This window comes from Mercurialis annua, linkage group LG1-X (assembly GCF_937616625.2).
Source record: "Mercurialis annua linkage group LG1-X, ddMerAnnu1.2, whole genome shotgun sequence".
Lineage (NCBI taxonomy): Eukaryota > Viridiplantae > Streptophyta > Magnoliopsida > Malpighiales > Euphorbiaceae > Mercurialis > Mercurialis annua.
This window is the reverse complement of record NC_065570.1, coordinates 68,414,662-68,433,483: the sequence shown is the minus strand read 5'-3', so window position 1 is coordinate 68,433,483 and position 18,822 is coordinate 68,414,662. Positions and strand designations below refer to the sequence as shown.

General features: G+C 33.6%; 3 protein-coding genes across 22 annotated transcripts; 2 read left to right on the top strand and 1 right to left on the bottom strand.

Annotated features, from left to right (window-relative positions):
• The first annotated feature begins 209 nt into the window (after positions 1–209).
• On the top strand, positions 210–5,236 carry LOC126662311 (pentatricopeptide repeat-containing protein At3g13880). Of its 3 annotated transcripts, none has more exons than XM_056104354.1 (4): positions 210–2,035; positions 2,581–3,579; positions 3,657–3,834; positions 4,074–5,236. In XM_056104354.1, exons 1-2 carry the CDS (start codon positions 423–425, stop codon positions 3,074–3,076), a joined length of 2,109 nt encoding a protein of 702 aa, XP_055960329.1. In that variant the 5' UTR covers positions 210–422; the 3' UTR covers positions 3,077–3,579; positions 3,657–3,834; positions 4,074–5,236. The 3 variants fall into 3 exon arrangements, with proteins under 3 accessions (XP_055960329.1, XP_055960330.1, XP_055960328.1); XM_056104355.1 differs by having other exon boundaries at positions 2,581–3,588; XM_056104353.1 differs by having other exon boundaries at positions 2,581–3,834.
• An 806-nt stretch (positions 5,237–6,042) lies between these two features.
• Positions 6,043–8,370, bottom strand: LOC126679812 (uncharacterized). The gene is made up of 2 exons (XM_050374807.2): positions 7,025–8,370; positions 6,043–6,536 (listed from the first exon to the last, which is right to left on the bottom strand). The coding sequence occupies exons 1-2, from the start codon at positions 8,159–8,161 to the stop codon at positions 6,249–6,251; spliced, it is 1,425 nt and encodes a 474-aa protein (XP_050230764.1). The 5' UTR covers positions 8,162–8,370; the 3' UTR covers positions 6,043–6,248.
• Positions 8,371–9,433: 1,063 nt separating this feature from the next.
• Positions 9,434–16,209, top strand: LOC126665467 (uncharacterized). 18 transcript variants are annotated; one of them, XR_008790001.1, is made up of 7 exons: positions 9,435–9,676; positions 10,111–10,705; positions 10,882–10,941; positions 11,321–11,468; positions 11,550–11,754; positions 12,463–13,770; positions 14,701–14,947. XR_008790001.1 is itself a non-coding variant. In XM_056104351.1 (4 exons), exon 4 carries the CDS (start codon positions 13,024–13,026, stop codon positions 13,768–13,770), a length of 747 nt encoding a protein of 248 aa, XP_055960326.1. In that variant the 5' UTR covers positions 9,437–9,676; positions 10,111–11,468; positions 11,550–11,754; positions 12,463–13,023; the 3' UTR covers positions 13,771–13,892. The 18 variants fall into 18 exon arrangements, 2 of the variants coding, with proteins under 2 accessions (XP_055960326.1, XP_055960327.1); XR_008790002.1 differs by having other exon boundaries at positions 9,436–9,676; positions 10,111–10,264; XR_008790000.1 differs by having other exon boundaries at positions 10,111–10,264; positions 10,882–11,468.
• Positions 16,210–18,822: the final 2,613 nt, after the last annotated feature.

Genomic DNA, 18,822 nt, shown 5'->3' with positions numbered 1-18,822 from the left:
GTGCTTGATTACGTACCAGAAATTTTTGTATGTCATGTTTTACAATATGCTGGATAATTGATACGAGGATACTCAAATTATCAGTTTATAAAGGGTAATTTTAGTTTGAAATAAGAAATATGTATCCGGAAATAAATTTATATTGGGGGTAGGATATATTTATTTCAATCGGGTTCCAATATTTTTTGAACCGTGACCTGGCGGTTCCGGTGGCGGTTCCGGTTACGAACCGTGGTCACCTCTATTTTGCCTAAAATAATTTTATATGTTTGCATTTCTTATCAAAACTAAAATTACCCTTTATAATCTTTTAAAATTTTGTATTACAATATGACCCGTAAATCCAAATTATTGAATTAATCGAGCTGGTCTAGTGAACCAAATTTCAAACACGACATGGTTTTGGTACAAGTGCGCCAAACATGACCTTGGACTCCATTGCCTATACAAAACTAGTACAACTCTCTTTGAAATGTGGGTCATTAATCCATGGCAAACTTGCTCATTCCCACATCATAAAAACTGCTTTCAACCCATGCCTCTTCCTGCTCAATAATCTTCTCAACATGTACAGTAAGTTTGGAGAGATGGATACTGCTCACAAACTGTTTGATAAAATGCCTGAACGAAGTGTCATTTCTTATAATCTTTTGATTTCTGGGTATAGCGAGATGGGTTTTCATCATAAGGCGTTTGAGCTGTTTCGTGAAGCTAGAATGGCTTGTTTAAAGCTTGATAAGTTTAGTTATGCTGGTGTGCTAAGTGCTTGTGGTCAAATAAATGATCTTGGATTAGGTAAACTAATTCATGGTTTGGCTATTGTTTGTGGGTTGGGAAAGCAAGTTTTTTTGACCAATTTGCTTATTGATATGTATTGTAAGTGTGGGAGGGTTGATCAGGCTAGGGTTTTGTTTGACTGTTCTCATGAACTGGATAATGTTTCTTGGAATTCTTTGATTGCTGGGTATGTTAGAATTGGTGCTTATGAGGAGATGTTGAACGTTTTAGCGAACATGCATCGTAGTGGATTAAAATTGACTACGTTTACGATTGGGAGTGCTTTAAAGACATGTTATGTAAATGCTGATAATATGATAGAATATGGTAAAACACTTCATGGATACACTGTTAAACTTGGATTGGATTTGGATGGTGTTGTTGGGACTGCATTGCTTGATATGTATGCAAAAACTGGGTATCTAGGTGATGCAATTCAACTTTTCATGACAAGTCCTAATCAGAATGTTGTAATGTATAATGCTATGATCGCTGGGTTCATCCAAATTGAGGATATAGATGAACAGGGCGCTTATGAAGCATTTGACCTTTTCTCTCAGATGCTAAGGAAGGGTATAAAACCCTCAAATTTCACATTCTCAAGCATTGTCAAAATTTGTAACAGTATTCAAGCGATTGAGTTTGGAAAACAAATTCATACCCATATCTGTAAGAACAACGTCCAATCTGATGAATTCATTGGGAGTGCACTTATTGAGCTGTACTCCTTGTTGGGTTCCACTGAGGATCAGTTTAAGTGCTTCAGTTTGACTCCCAAGTTGGATATTGTCTCATGGACTTCCATGATTGCTGGTTATGCTAAAAATGGGCAATTTGAAAGTGCGGTGGCTCTGTTTGATGAATTTATGGCATCTGGGAAGAAGCCAGATGAGTTCATACTATCAGTTATGTTGAGTACTTGTGCAGATTTAGCTGCAGAAAGATCTGGAGAGCAGGTCCAGGGATATGCTATGAAGACTGGCAGTGGGATATTCACTGCTGTTCAGAACTCACAGATTCTTATGTATGCAAAGTCTGGCAATATAGGTTCTGCTAAAAGAACATTTGAGGAGATAAAGAATCCTGATACAGTGTCCTGGTCTGTGATGATCTACAGCAATGCACTGCATGGATGCGCAAACGATGCCTTGAACCTCTTTGAGTTGATGAAGAGTCGCGGAGTTTACCCAAACCAAATTACATTCCTTGGAGTTCTTACTGCTTGTAGCCATGGAGGGCTTGTTGAGGAAGGACTAAGGTGCGACGAGAGACAACTTTTCTTTTTCCTTTTTTTTTCTTGGGCAAGGACAAGCACGCCTCTGATAACTATGTGAACAATAGTCCTCCGAGTTAAGTAGATAAGACTGCTACTTAGAAGTTAAGAATTTTTTTTGCAATTTTGAGAGAAAAATATCACTAATTATAGACTTATAGTGAAATTAATAGGCATCTCATTAGTCTTTAGATTTGGCATATGCACATTTATCACATTCATAAATTTTGAAAGTTGAACCCATTTGCCACCATTACATTGTCAAATTTTAATATGTCATTGCTTACTAGCTAGCTTCAAGCCATTTAATTGTATTTGAACCATAGAAAACTAAGAATTGTAGAATGTTTTTTCAGAGTCACTTGGGATTTAGAAAAAAACATTAGAATTTTTTGAACTTCCATTTTTTTTGCCAGGAAGTTCGATCATGTTTCTTATATTTGAAGACATAACCTAAGTGGACTTTTAGACATGTCTTTATGTTCCTAAATTTGTGATCTGAATGGTTTATTTCTTTTTGGTGATGACAGATACTACGAAAGCATGAAGAATAACTATGACATGAAAATTAATTTAGAGCACTGCGTCTGTGTTGTTGACCTCCTTAGTCGTGCCGGAAGACTGGTGGATGCTGAAAATTATATTTTGAACTCAAGTTTTGGAGATGACCCAGTGATATGGAGAACACTGGTGAGTGCTTGCAGGCTTTATAAGGACGCTGTTACAGGGAAACGTGTAGCGGAGAAACTAATTGAGCTTGACCCGCAGGAATCTTCATCATATGTTCTTCTTTACAACATTTACACAGATGCTGGAATTGATGTCTTGGCCATGAACATTAGGGAAATAATGAAAGATCGAAGAGTGAAGAAGGAACCTGGCCAGAGTTGGATTGAGGTGGGAAGTGAGGTGCATTACTTTGTGGCGGGCGGTATTTCTCACCCAATGAGTCGAGAAATTTATGAAAAATCTGAAAATATTTCACACAAAATAAGGGAATCAGAAGTATTGGAACAATGTTTATGATATCTCTGTATAGGAAATAAAGGGCCTTGGGGCTGAACTTCTGTGGGGAATAGCTAGCTGTGAGTTTTCTAACCATCAGCTCCTGTGAAGATGATGGAAAATTAAAGGATCTACTATAACTGTCATACAACAATGAAGCCCATCTCAAATGTGGAAAAAGAAAATAGTTCTTAGAGATCCACTCGGTTTCCAATTTTAAAGAGTGATATTGTTCTTGTGAACAGGAAGGTAATGTAATTAGCAACCACACTCAATTTATTCCATAACATTTCAGTCTGCCACAAAATGATGAGTAAATTGAAAGAATCCTCCAATTGGCGAATTATTATTGGTAGTGCTGACGTGGGGCCTGTGCTGAAGCAGAATCTGGAAGTGGGGAAGTGATGGAAAAGAAAAAACTATTAAAACTCTGAACGACTAGTAGAAATCAGAAGTGGCTTCTGCAACATCTTACCATTTTTGTGCCACTTGTAAAATCCAATTTGGATGTTGAATTATTATCGGTGAGAAATGTACGATTCTTCACTGCCCCACTTGAACAAAATCAAATTATTTTCTTATTGACGCTGCATTGATATAGGTATATTATAAACCTTAATTGTTCAAGTACTTTCCTGAATATTGGCAAGAAATGTTTGAAGTGCTGTTGCTGAATGGTAATTGTTGCATTGGAACAGTTACAGTCCCTTAGCTTTTGGAAAATGCATCTGGTGAGGAATGTTATGAACTTCAAAGACTATGTTTTCTACTCATACTGGGTAAGATAATAACATCAATTTGACTTAATTTTTATTTATTGTACCCTGCCCCTTTTAAATAGTAAGAATTAGTTTTTGCTCCCAAATATCTGCTAAAAGCATTCTGTAGTTTTTAATCATTTTCTTCAGTTGTTTGTGACTAGGTAGTATGCACTGAACCAGAGACAGCTATGTTTCCCTTCAGCTTTATGCTTTTGATTGTTGTTGACTGTTGTTTTTCAAAATTCTTTTTGTTACAGATAATCAGCACAAGTGTATAGCAACATTGAATTTTAACTCTCAAATTCAGGATCCTGCATGAGAGTTTGAAGCTGTTTAACTTCTTTTCCTACTGATGAGAGCTACTGGTTGCATTTTCTATGCAGATGTTTGAGTATAATGCTGGAAGTTGGAAAGGCGAACTGGAAAACAATTTTAAGAGATCTTTCCTGTCCTCCGACAGTAAGCTGGATGGCTACCAATTTTCAGGAGAACCAGTAAGTCAAGAAAGCTTGCTAGTCAATAAAACTAGATTTCCCTTGGAGATACCTGAAGTTCTGACTTAATTCGCTATAGGTAAATTTGATAAGTTTCTATTTTTACACCATGTGAATGTTTTTCCTTGGTAGAGCTGGTACTGAGAATGAAAGACGCAAATTTATTTTAAAGAAATCATTACAGGATAGGTGTTGTTTAGGAAACTCCACATCAGGAAACAATTACCAAAAACTCATTTTGATTTTTAAAACGTTCAAATCTGAAGCAATTTAAACAATAAAAGAAGATAGATTTTCATTCAAATTATTGCTGAAGTTATCTCTAGGATGAGTTCAGGAGTTAGCCGCTGGAGTGCAAAATAGACGCAAAATGCATTGAAACTAATATAGTCAGCTGCGCTGTAAGATAGACTAGCACGTGTCACCTCATTTAGAAATCTGTTTTCCTAAATTAGATAAGTTTATTAAGCATATTAATTCATGAAAAATATTCTTTACATGTCAGGTCTCTTCATATACCAAAGTATAAGTTGATAATTATGTCAATCTTTTTCTCGTTGTTGACGCGTTATCATTATATAGTTACCGAAACTAGCAAATTATGAGTCTTTAATTACCATATTTTCTCATCTCTACATAGAAATTTGTTCATGGAGTAGTAATGAGTTGTTTGCCTTATAAATTGCTATATGATACCATATCACCATATGTTCATATTGTTTTTTATTTTTGATAATTATATGTTCATATTGTTATTGCTTGTAAATCTCTCTAGATCGTCACAAACCTTGCAAGTGTTTTTTCAAAGGTTACTTCATCTCTTCTTCTGCAGGATTATGGCGGTGAGAAATTTGAAATACGAACTCATCACCAATGCATCTGCTCGAAAACTGACCTTTGGCAAAAGGAAGGCCGGGTTGTTAAAGAAGCTGAAGGAACTCACGACTCTATGCGGAATTCTTGCGTGTGCGGTCATTTTCAGCGCTTATGAATCCTGTCCAGATGTTTGGCCTTCCGCTGCAGAAGCATTTATCGTACTGGAAAAGCTGAAGAATTTGCCACCGAGAAAACAAGGCAAGTACATCATGAATGAGAAATCTTTCCTCACAATAAATATAACCAAGTTGAATGTGAAATTGGAGAAACAAAAGAAGAAGAACCGCAAAGCCAAATTAGATCTTGCATTTGCAGAGTGCTTCAGTGGTGAGAATATACAGTATGTGCGGTCTTGCAGTACTATGACTGAAATTAGTAATTTGTTGACAGAAAAATTTGAATTCATTGAGCGTAGGATTGAGTGTGCCAAGGATAAGATTAAGGAGTAGCACTTTACAATTCAGAGAAGGGCATTGTTGCAAGAAATAACATCTGAGTGATTGTTTTTAAGTTTCTTCATGAAAGCGTACGTATATGAATGTTTGATTTGATTAATGTCATTGTGCTGGCCTTAGTTTCAATAATTGCATTACTCTTTTTCGCAAATCAATGTGTTCTATATGCAATGATCTTAGCAAGTCTCTCCTGCATTTCTCTGTTATTAGCAGTCGTGATTATATCAAAACCACCAAACCGAATACTTAGACTCAAAAAATCGCTAGTTGAATCTAATATAATCAACCAATTTACTTCTAATGCTTGAAACATATTTGTATTTACATTAGCAGATGACCACAGCAATGACTGCAATAAAGAATTCTAGTCGGTCTTCGAAGCTTAGAAGAGAGTTAAAATATTGGTTCCTAAAATCCATTGCACTGCAAAATAAATTGTGTAGTTCACTATACAGGCATAAAATAATTACGTAAAAGTAAACTCCTACTTTCGTTTCTTTGTTACACCAGCTGTTAATTTTTTTTCCGACTTAAAAACCAAATCCCACGCAAATACATACACACTGAGACCAACTTCTGCATAAAATAGCACCAGATTACAGCTTCATCAGGTCCCGTGGAGGCGCTGCCCCAGGTAGACTAAGTGGCAAGTAAGAGCCATCAGGGTCGCTACATTCAAAAACGATGAATACGAATTCAACCTCTTGAGCTTTTCATTCATTCTCGCCATCTTGGACCTGCTTTCTTGTTGCTCTCGACTCTCTGCCTCTGCTGTTGCGGCTACTGGGACGTCTGCGCGTAGAGTAGTTTGCTCCGCTTCGGCTCTGCTTGGTTTGGCACTTGAGCTCTCTCCCCTGCCTTCTTCCTTTTCAATCTTGAGTTTCTCAAACATCACCTACATTTACACAAATCGCAAATACATACATAACACATGGGGTAGTTCCGAATTTTGCAAATAATTTGTAGATCAACAGTGCTGATGTTTGATCAATAGCAATATACGTCAATACTATGCTCGTACTAAATACCAATCAAAAATTGGCGTTCATGAGTATAGGAACTTGTCTATGACCCCTCAAATACATCAACGAGTAGCTCATCCCCCTCGCACCATCTGGTGAGGTTGAAGCAGGCGCGGGATTCTATAAGTTCAAAATTTTATCGAAGTGTATCATTCTATAAGTTTCTGTACGACGTAAGCTTTATGTCCTATCTCAGACATGATTTTATAATCGATACTCCAGCAAATCCTTGAACCTCAAGTCCATGATTGTGCATGACGAAATAGCATTAGCAAGTGTATGTAAGTGATAAACTATAAATATGATTATTGATTAAGCAATTGAAAAAACAAGTAATTAAGCAAAGGCAATGATAAACTACCTTAGTTGCCAAAGGCTCCAAATAGAAGGCATTCATCAATACAACTGAAATTGCCGCCAGAAGATTAACAACTTGAAACATCTCAGCCGTTCTATTAAAAACCAACTTTCTCTGCCCAACTAAATGCCCCAACAGAGCCACCCCAATGCAATAAGCCATGGCCCTGAAATAAACCGGATATATCTTACTCTGCACCAATCCAAACTGGTTCCTCGTCAAAGCAGTCGCCAAAACATGGCTCGAAATGAAAGTCACCCACACACACATCCCGTAAGCCGCAGAAAACCCCAGCAAATTGGTCACACTCATTAAAGAATTAACTCCTTGCGTCGAAGCCAAAAACCTAATCCCATGGCTCAAAGATTTCCCCATTCTTTTTCCTGCTTTCTCAACTTGCTCTGATACATTTGCTGCTGCGTCGTGGCGGATTGTTTTGGCTAAATCTTTGGCCGATTTGGCTGCATCTTTAGCTTTTTGAAACGATTCTTTTGCTGATTCTTTAACATCTTCCCCTTTCTCGGAAGCAATTTCTTTAGCTTTCTCATAAGCATCGTGAGCTTTCTGTGACGCTTTATCCTTTGCTTTCTCATAAGCTTCTTCTACTTTATCTATAGCTTCAACCCCTATTTCTTTCTTTATATGAACCACTTCTTTAGCCGCTTCTTTAATCTCATGACCTGCCTCCTGTGTCTTTCCGCAAACTTGATCTTTCGCTTTACCAATCACACTCGCAAGCTTATGCGTACATTTCCCAAATGCATCGCAAATAAGCTCTCCAGGTCCAGGTCCGTTGTTGTCACCGCCGCCTTTTTCTTGATTCCGATGAAAGGCTGAAGAAATGCCTTGCCCTATATTTGGAAGAACCTGCGCTGCTTGTTTCATATTATTTTTAGCATTATCAACAAAGCCAGATGGAAATTTCTCATTTCCATCGCCGGCGATAGGATCCAGCGGTGGAGAGATTGAAACTTTGGTGTTATGCTGGCCGTGATCGTCGAAAGTTTCAACGACTATAACTCTATGACCTTCTTTAACAATGACATCGTCTTTCTGGCCGGTGGATGATGGATTTGGAGAGTAAACTTGTGCTGTTAATAGAGAAATTAAGACAAGAGATAAAGCCAACAGATTAATCATTTTTTGTGTTACGAAAGTTTTTTTAGTTACCAGGTGTTATGGAAGTGGATTTACAATAGTTTTTGTAAGAGAAAATAAAGGAAGCGGTTTCGCAAAGTATATTTGAATATGAGGAAGAAGAACACGTAGCAGAGTGGCGGTTTTTGTAGGAGATGAACTCTGCATGTTGGATTGCCACGTCGTCTCTTACGTGTTTGATCTGTATCTCTGCTAACCCAAAGGCTTCATGTTCTGGTCTATTCTATTATGTTCTAGATTTTTGGACAAAAGAGGAATTCTTCTGTTTAAGTGAAATCTGGGATTTAAAGTAGTGATTACAAAATCGGATCGGACCAGCCGGTTCAACGCTAAATACTTGTGTGAATTTAAATACATGACATGTGGTGTAATTAAATGTTATAACTAATCAATATATATAACATTAATTATTGATCTTTTAATTAGAACTAAATGCTATTTATTAATTAATTATGGTATTTACTTATGTCACGTGTCATGTATTTAATGGATGATTTATAATTTTATGTGGTAGATTAGATTCACACAAGTATTTTTCTGATTGAACAGGTTGAACAAAGCCTAGCCAACTAACCATACAAACTTAAAATTTTGTTCAACCAAATTTGACCAAATTGAGCAGGTTGGTTCGAATTGTGCCCACCGATTGAACATGTAATTGATTTAATTGAACCACTGACTGAACATATCTGATTAGACTATATATTATGTTTAAAATTTATTTATTTTTTATATTTTATTATGGTAATTTCTTACGATACATGTTTTGCTAACTTATTTACTCTTTACCTGTCAGTTTTTGATATTTTTTTAATTTTTTTATTTATGAAAAATAATTTTTTTTAAATTTCAAAAATAATTTTTTTAAGTTTTAATAATTTTTTTTATAATTTTTTTTCTGATTTTTTTCTGATTTTTTATAGTGTAACAATAATGTATATATTGTATTTATAGTGTTTTTATAATGTAAAAATAGTGTATATATAATTTATTTATAGTATTTTTAAGTGTTTTTGTGGTGTATACTATAAAAACACTGCTAATACACCATAAATATACTAAAAACGGCAGAAATATACAAAAAATATAGATATTCTAAAAAAATACCAAACATACACTATAAATACATAAAAAATACACTATAGTGTAAATATATTATAAAATTACTATAAATATACCATTAAAATTTATTTGTGTATTGTGTAATTTTTTTTTTTAATATAATACATGAGATATATATGAACCTTATTTTAAAAAAATAATAAGAAGACTGTTTTGGTGTTCCGCAATGAAAGAAGTGCTGATCCTGACTGACATATTCCACCGCCGCACACTACTCGTCAGAACAACATGCAAAGTCAGTCATCTCGTGTCATCTGGGTCCCTCCTCTCGGTGCCAATGACTCAGCTCAGAATCAGATATTTAAGCATTACTCATACACACAGATTCAGTTTTTTTCAGCTTTTGCACCAAACGTCACCGTAAAACAACAACAGGTACCCTTCATCTTCTTCTTCAGTAACCTTCGTTTTGTTTTTGTTTGTGATGGATTATTGCTATTCTATTCTGCTTCTTGGTTGTTTGTTTGCTGAGAAAACCATTTGAGATGAGGGAGGAAATTAATTGGAGATTTCTGCTCTAATAGGATTTTCTTGTTTCTTGGTGGAATTTTTGTGTAAAGACTTAAGTTGGAATTAATGACTTAATTACACTATAACAACATTTCTAAATGTATTTGATTTTTTAGGTAAATTAATGTTCGTATATATTTAGCTTAAAATTGCCGTTTTTGGTGATTGTCATCATTTGGTTACAAGGAATAAGAATTTTGAATACATTGTTTTCTTAATTTTGTAATTATGGAAATTCGCAACTAGTATTGTATCATCATTGATGAATCAAGTTTTTTCCCTTGTTATTTTCTATGCAGCTCAGTTATACAATCAAGTTGTTTCCCTTGGTTGTCCTTTTTGTTTTGCTTGGAAGCTGATGGTTAGAGAAGGGTTTCAATAGGAAATTCAACTCCTTATTTTACCCAATACTGCGATGGATTTTTCTCATTAGATTTAAAGCAGCAACTTAAGGTTATGAACATGCTTGAGATCTGATTAAGGATCATTATTTTGCTGTGTCATGTTACCCATTTTATTGTCAGTAATTAGGTGGCATGTTATTTGAGATTTTTCGGTTTGCAATTCTTCATTTCTTGCATTGTAATCACTTTTAGGAAAATTTCAAGGTTATTCATGTGTGTATATGCATGCAATATCTTTTTCCTATCTACCATTTTAACATATGAAGAGATGAATTGAAATCGACACACAAATTGATTCATGTTTTTCTGTTATTATGTATATAAGCTAGTCTGTCCGACCTTGATCTGTACAATTATTCTCTGCTCTTTTTTATTGATTTGATATATTTTTATTGAAGTACTTGTAAAGGGCTTTCCAATTTAGTTACTAATGCCAAAGAAGATATTATGATGTTGGTAAACTTGCCAGAAAGTGGATTTTATTCTGTAGGTAACATTATCTGCATTCTTTCTTAGCTAATCAATCACTAAATCCCACCAGTGGTGCAACCTATAAGTGGAGATGTGTTCTAGTTTATACTGATCGATAATTGACTTTTGTCAGGCTCAACAGTTCAGTGCTATCATTTGGTTCATTTTTCTGATAAATTTATCTCATGCCTTCAGGGAAAGACGAGAGTAAAGTGATAATTGACCTGATAATGAAGGAATCACGGAGACTTTAAGGTGTAGAAGAATTTAGCTGCATCTTGCTTTGTCTTTCTGATATTATGACCTGAAATTGGTTATGCAAGCCTGTTTGTTGTTATTGATGTATTTTTTTTTTAACTCTCCACATAATTGGTTTTTTCCAGGAGACAGTGAATTTCCCCTTGCTCCTTTTTTTTGTTATTTCTCTGTTATCATGATCATGTGATTCATGTTGCTTACATTTAGATTTCTGGTAAGCCTTTGGTTGAGGAGTTTGTTCGGCATTGCTTCATTGGTGGAACAAAAGTGCTTTTTGGAACTATTTCCCTTTTTCTTGTTAACTTGACGTTTTGATCGTTTGTATTCCAAAAGTTGAACCGCAACTAATGCGTAATGGATATTTTAATTGTTGCAGGAAACATGAAAGTGCTCGACTGACTGATTGATTTATTTTGATTTGGAAAAGTCAGGCTCTAGAGTTGCATTCTCTTTCAGTAATTAATGAACTTGCTGATGTCGGTCTGTGAAGGTGGTCTATGGTGCAACATCACTTACTTTCATATGTGAGTTATCCTATGATTCTGCTTGTCAGTTTTTGTGTTTTGTCATGCAGCTTAACTGCTCAAGACTTTTCATTCCGGTAGATGTTCTGTGTTGTACAATCAGCATGTCATTGGCCAAAAGGAGTTTTAGCTATTTTCATCTGCCTTAAAGGTACTTTGGGCTAATGGAAAAGATTTAAAAGCAAGTAAGATGGCCAATAATTTTAGGCCTATCACCCTGAAGAACTATATCATCTAGGGAAGGCGAAGTGCTCGTCTAATTCTCATAGAACATTTGCTGATGCAGGTACGGGATTGGATATAAAGAAAATGGTTCTAATTCTTACGATGAAATAATAGCTGAGAGTCTGTCCAGTCAACAGAAATGAAAAAAACGTTTTAAAATTGTACTCATATTTCTTCTGTTTGTTAGGATGCACGGAAACTTTATGTAGGGTGAGTTTCCCCGTTTCGGAAACGTTTCCGTTTCCGAAACTCTCAGAAACTCTTCGGAAACGTTTCGGGCTCGTTTCTGTAAATACTAAAAGTTGGAAACTCGTTTCCTAAAAAGAAACCCGTTGCCTATATAAAAACAATGCTTAAATAGTTAAAGAAAACCCTAAAAAAGGTTAAGTATCTAATCAATTATCCATAGACTTTATAATTATGGAATATTGATATGTTATAGGAGTATTTGTTATATATTCAAATCATAGACTTTTTTATTATGGAATTTAATGTTGTGTTATTTATTCTAATAATTTATCTTATCAACTGTTATAATAATTTATTTATATAAAAATAAATTATATATATATATATTACATAATTTTATAACTTTTAATATTTATAAATATACCTCTATATTTTTTACTATTTACACGTTTCCCCCACGTTTCCGTTTCCTATATTTTGGAAAAATCTGTTTCGCCGTTTCCGTTTCCGTGCAACTTAGGTTACAAGGAAGGAAAAGTTGATGACTCACAATTATCTTCTCTTATTATTTCTCTTTCAGATTTAGAACTCAAGAAAGGAATCATGTGGAAGGGACTTGCAATTTAGTTCCAGCCGATCAAATTCTTTGTTCCGACATTTTTCCCAAGGAGTACTAGTTCTGCAGAGAGTCTTTCCGTAAAAAGCGATGTCAGCTCAGAGGGCAGAGAATCCATTTGCAAAGAGAGAAATGATATAGCAATTGAAAGAATGAATGAGCACTGGATAGATGTAAATGAAGATGGTTCAAAGTCTATGATGCCGGGAATATTTTCCAGTAAGCAACTTAAGATCCAGTCCTCCTCCTTCAACTTAACATGTATTATTCTGCCATCTTCTTCAAATGATAGCTGTCAGAAGACTACAGCGGATGCTATCTCATGTGAGCTTAACAGGCATAGTGGTATCAATACATTCACATCTACCAGCTTAAGGTGCTGTCTAGAGGATCTTGTTGTAAAAGACTCGGTTCTTGATACAGCTGCTCAAACGTCTGCTAGAGATAGCATGTATCATACAGGCTGTTCACCTAGAACCCAAGGCTCAATATGTAGTCGTTCCGGAAGAAGAGACTGTGTTAAGCATGCAGGTGGTAATGCTATGGTCTTGGAGAAAAAGGTTCAGAAATCTGACATGCGAAGATGCATGCAGTGATTTTCGCCATTCAGCATATGCACGGGGAATCTCTGCATTCGGAGGCAGAATGTTTGGTGATTCTGCAGTTACTTTCTTGCAAAATGAAAGCCAGCCGAAATCTAATTGTGTAAAATCTTTGTTCCAGGCAGATTTAAGTCCGCAGAACTTCAGCAGTCGCAGTAAGCCCCAACATTTCCTGGTGTTTACACCAACTATGCAGCGAAGGCCAAATTACCCATCACTTCAATCCCCGTCATTGGTGCCGCCTCATGCATTGTTATACAATAATGCACCCTGTTTTGACCCCAACATTCCATTATTCTCGAGTCTCAATGCTCCTGGTGTCATTTCACACGACATGACAAATCCACAAATATGTGCTTCATTTCCTTATCTCTCCACTTTTTCTGGTGCACCACATTTGACTCTAGGTCAAGGTGGACCTGGTTCCTATGAAGTTGCTAACTTACGGTTCGGTTTTGATCTGAATGGAGGGATAACTTCATTAGAAAGTAGAAACTGGATAGAAAATGGCGGACAACAGTCTGTTCCTGTAAATATCGCAACAACAGATGATCAAAAAAGGTCTTTGCAACATTTTGCTTTATCTGCTGCTTCCATGAAAAGGAGCCAACCAGAAGGCGGATGGGATTCTCACCAGTTTAGCTTCAGACAAATGGCTTCAAGGAAGTAGGTATGTAAGACTCTCGACATCTAACTGCACATTTTAGCTGGTATAAAGTTTGTTATTTTACCTGGAATTTAATTATTTTGCTGCTGTGGTTTAGTTATACAACATGATCATAGTTTGGCTTCCATGAGTATGAGTTGACAACAATACATGTTTTGTTTTAGGCTTAATTACTTAAAAAACCTCCACCTTGTAATATTTTTTCGTTTATACCATGACTTAGAAAAAAGTTCATTTGTACCCTTTTTTTGAGTTTTTGTTTTCAACTCTACCCTAAAGCACTAAATTGAACTTTTTTTTATCTAGAAAAAGCTTAAAATAATCCTTCATTTTTTAACTTATTTGTATTTTTTCAAATAGAAAAAAGATGATATAACCCTCCTATTTAATTATTTTTAATATTTTCATCCTTTAATTAATTAAATTGTCAAAAAATAAAATTTTGGGGTACAATTGAAAACGAAAAATCAAAAAAAGGGTACAAATGAACTTTTTCCTAGGTCAGGGTATAAACGGAAAATTGTTCCAAAGTGGGGGTTTTTTAAGTAATTAGGCCTTTGTTTTATGATTTAATGCTTTTTCATTTAAATGGTGTTTCTTATAGTGAACCTGAATTTTTCCGGAAAGGAGTTTTGTACATGTCACATTTGATTTTTGACCGACATCTAACTTCAGTAATAGATCAATTTGTCTAGTTTAAACGAGATATTTTTATGCTGAAAATTTGTAATTATCTTAAGTTGATATCAGAAAATAATAATAGCATAGAACACTATTCAGAAATGATGATTACTGCATTATAAGCTTCTTCAAAATTTGTGAAAGAACCAAATGAGTCATCATAAACTTTGAGTGGCTACTCTCATGGATTAATCATTTCTAAATAGAGGGTATTTATTAACATAGAATCCAATTAATGTATTATCATCCTAGGTAGCACAGACAAGGACACGGACACGGATACGGGGAAACGGGACACTTGGACACAGCGAAACGGTATAATTTTAAAGTTTCCTATGTAAAAAATGAGGTTTCGTGTCCGAAACGTTTCCGAAATGGGAAACGTCGATTGAATGAAGTGTCCGTGCTACCTAGTTATCATCCATCATGATCAATTGTTTATATCTATCTGATGTACAGTTGTATTTTATAAATAAATTTTTCTCACTTCGTTCTTTAACTTTAATTGGATATAAGGGTGTAATCGATATGAATCAAATCAAAATATTATTAAATTTGAATTCAACCCGACTCTAAAACTTAAAATTTATTTTAGATGCTTGAACTCGGAAAATGGTTAAGAATCGAGTTTGATTGGGTTCGATTATGTGCACAAAAATATAAAAATTAAATAATGATGTAAAAATTAAATTATTATCGTAAATATGTATAATTATATAAAATAAACTTGTTAAATTTTAATTAGATTTGCAAGCATGTTCAATCAAGTATTTTGATATCCAAATTTTATCTAGCAGTCGGATTCAAGTAGCTCAAATTCAATGATTTTTTTTTTGTAGTTTACTTCGAGTAATATGAGTTAACTTGATTCAATTACACCTCTAATTCAACAAAAAATTGTATCAAATAAAAGAGGCTATATGCAATAAAATAGACTAAAATATTATTAAATTCAATTTCAACTCGGCTCGACTTCAATATCTAATTTTGAAATTGAATTGAATTTTATTTTAGAAATTTAACTTATTTTTGATAGAATAATTGAGAATCGAGTTCGAATTTACTTCACTCAATAATCAGTATTAAATGTTAGAAGTTAAATTTTTAATGTAAAAATATTATTATAAACTTGTATAAATAGAATTTTAATTATGTTTTCAAGTTTGCCAAGTTGAATATTTTAATATTCAATTTTTTTTCCACATATTCAAATTTGATTCAATAGTTAATTTGAGCATTTTAATTTCGAGCTCGATTAAATATTAATATCAAATTAATTTTGAATATTTTTAGAATTGATTCATGACAATTTATGAGTTGATTCAATTTGGTTAGAGAAAGTTGTACTAAAAAAATATTAAATGTGCAGTAACATACACCAACAAGGACCAATGACCTATAGTTCAAATGGTATAAGCGCTAAACTGCTAGATCGTGGGTTCAATTCCTTCCACAAGAGCTTCTCCTACCCAATTATATAAAAAAAAAAACATACACCAACAAGGTAAGTGTTAGATATTTTTGGAGTATAGAGTGGGAAGCAAGCCCATGTGCACAACCAAAATTGTCAATAATAAATCAGCAACAACCCTTTTCATTTAGTGTTCGCTTAACTTTTTGTAATTAATTAAAGGACAATACTATCTGTTTTATTTATTTAATTATTTTTTCAGATGGGAAGTTCCTAAGACATTCTAATAGAAAACAGCAAAGAAAGACCTTAATGTATAGTCAAGTTAATTATAAATTTTGTTCTGTCAATCAATAGCATATTCCTTTTTTTCAATGGCATATGAGGTGTTTTAGATGAGTTTCAACTATAAAATAACATATTCAAGCTTTCTATATTTTAATTAATCCTTATTAAGTCCAGTAGTCGGAGGTAAAACTTAACCCTAAATTTAGATGGCCGCGTATATGAGTAAGGTTTGAATCACGACCTCATTTAAAACGAAAAAATATCTTATCAACTAAAATGCGCCTTAAAATTGATAACACATTTCTTTATTTTGAAATGTTTAAATAATTTGAAATTTATTTTATTTATCTTTCAATAATTTATTATACTATACACAGTGGTATAGCTAGGTGGATAATAAGAGGGGCACTAACCCCTCTTAAGTTAATATAAATTAATTGATAGTTTTAAGTAGTTGCTCCTCTTTAATAATAAATTTTAACTTTCACATGAATATTCACTATAATAAAATTGATTTTTTAATAATGCAGATGTCGTTATGAAAATTTAAAATATAATTGTTAAAAAAAAATTAACGATAAACATGGTTGTGCATGTTGGTGTAATGTAACTTTTTTTTCATAATGACTTTTGGACAATTTTTTTTTTCAAAAAAAACTCTAAGGTACCTACGTTCATAAGGTCCCTTTTTTATGTCTATTAAGATAGATTAGACACTTTGAAAAAAATTGTTTAGAAGAAAAGTTAATAATTTTCCTTACGGTTGTCCCATACTGAATTTGTTTTTAGATATTTTAGAATTATACATTCAAATATTTGTATAGTCGACCCTCTAATAATTAATATACATGGTGGATTATAAATTTATTAATTATTAAAATTATTAATTTATTAATATTTTTTGTATGAATATTTATTGAATACTTTGTAAGACCTAATTTTGAAATTGGTTCCCTGAAATTTTATTAATTATTAGATTTATTAATTTATTGAATATTAATTATTAGAGGTTTCTTGTATTTCCAAATTCTAATAAACTAACATTAACTATATTTAAAATAAAAATAAAAATTGAGTAACAGAAATGATGTACTGTATATGTCAATGATTGGATTAAACTAAAGTTGTTATTCAATGATTAACAATTCAAGTGCATACGAACACCTAAGCATCACATGAGAATCTCTCTATCTGTTTTTTTTTTCTTCAATTTCTTTTATAATCTAAACCAGAACCAAGTAAGCCGTACAGAGTCCTTGTAGAGACTCAGACATACTAATTTTAGCAATTGTATTTACACATAATTATTTAGTACAAAGTTACTTAATTAAGCTATTAATTAATTAATGAACACTAAAACAAGCTAATAATTAGTGATTGTTTACAAGTTTGAGACATTGAGGTTATTTTTGCACTCTAATGGCAACATGAAGGTCATTTTTGTACTTGTTCCCTTAGATTAACATGTTCATTTAACCTGTCAAACCTCTCCAATCAGTCGGTTTTAAGTTTAAGAGTTAGCTAGACATCCCTCTCTCTCTCAAATAGAAAACTCTAGCCGTCAAGCGTTTCTCTTTTGTTTTACGCTTCGGCTGCCGTCAATGATTTATTTTTGCCGTTGGCGGTGGCCATTTTTTTTTATTACTTTAGAATAAAATAAATGACCGACTCCTTTTCATCTTTTTTATTTTGGTTGGTAAATCTATCGACGAGGTGCATCAATTTCAATATATATACAAATAAAAAATCAGAGATGGATCAACACCTTTTAAGATTGAAGATGAAATCGTTATAGGTTATATTAGTTTTTTTTATAACTATTTTACAGCGATTATCTTTCTTTTTTGAAAGTTTTGCTGTTCTTTCTATATGAAAGATTTGTTGTTGTTTTATGAAGAGTTTGTGAGTCTTATGTTAGACAGAAAAGGATTGGATCTTATTGTGTTAGAGCAGTTATGTAATTTTGATTTTATTTTGTAAGGCGATCTGCGAATCAAGGTTTATATCTCGTTCCATGTCAGGTCATTAGAAACGGTTATATCCTTTCTGAATTCTTACACCTGTAACTGCTCTTTATTATTAATGAAAGATTATTCGATTGTCAAAAAAAAAAACCTCCCCAACCAGTCGCTCTTTTGCTCCGATTTCTCCAAACCGGTCCGATCTAGATCTCTCAAAAACATGAAGGTCATTTTACGTGTTCCCTTAGTTTAACGTGTTCATTTAACCTCTTCTAGCAAAAGGGCATGAATTTTAATTTTGATAACGTCAGGATCATTTTTGTACTTGTTCTTTTATTTTAACGTGTTCAGTACTTAACATGTCTAATAGAGGGGCATAAATCTTAAATTTTGAGGGATAATGTTATAAAATTTATAGATTAATATTTGTTTTTTCAATTTAATCACGAACTTTAAAACGTCTCAATTGAATGCAGGAAGTTTCATTTGTCTTAATTTGATACACAAGGTCATAATATGATGATGTGACTGCCAAAGATGATGTTCATATCAGCAAAATCACACTAATGAACGAGTGTCACTTCACTATATGCATTAAATTGAGAAAAAATAGAACTTCGTGCATACAATTTAGACGTTTTAAAGTTCGTGATTAAATTGAGAAAATAAGTACTCCCTCTGTCCCATTCTAATTGAGAAAATTTCCATTGCACA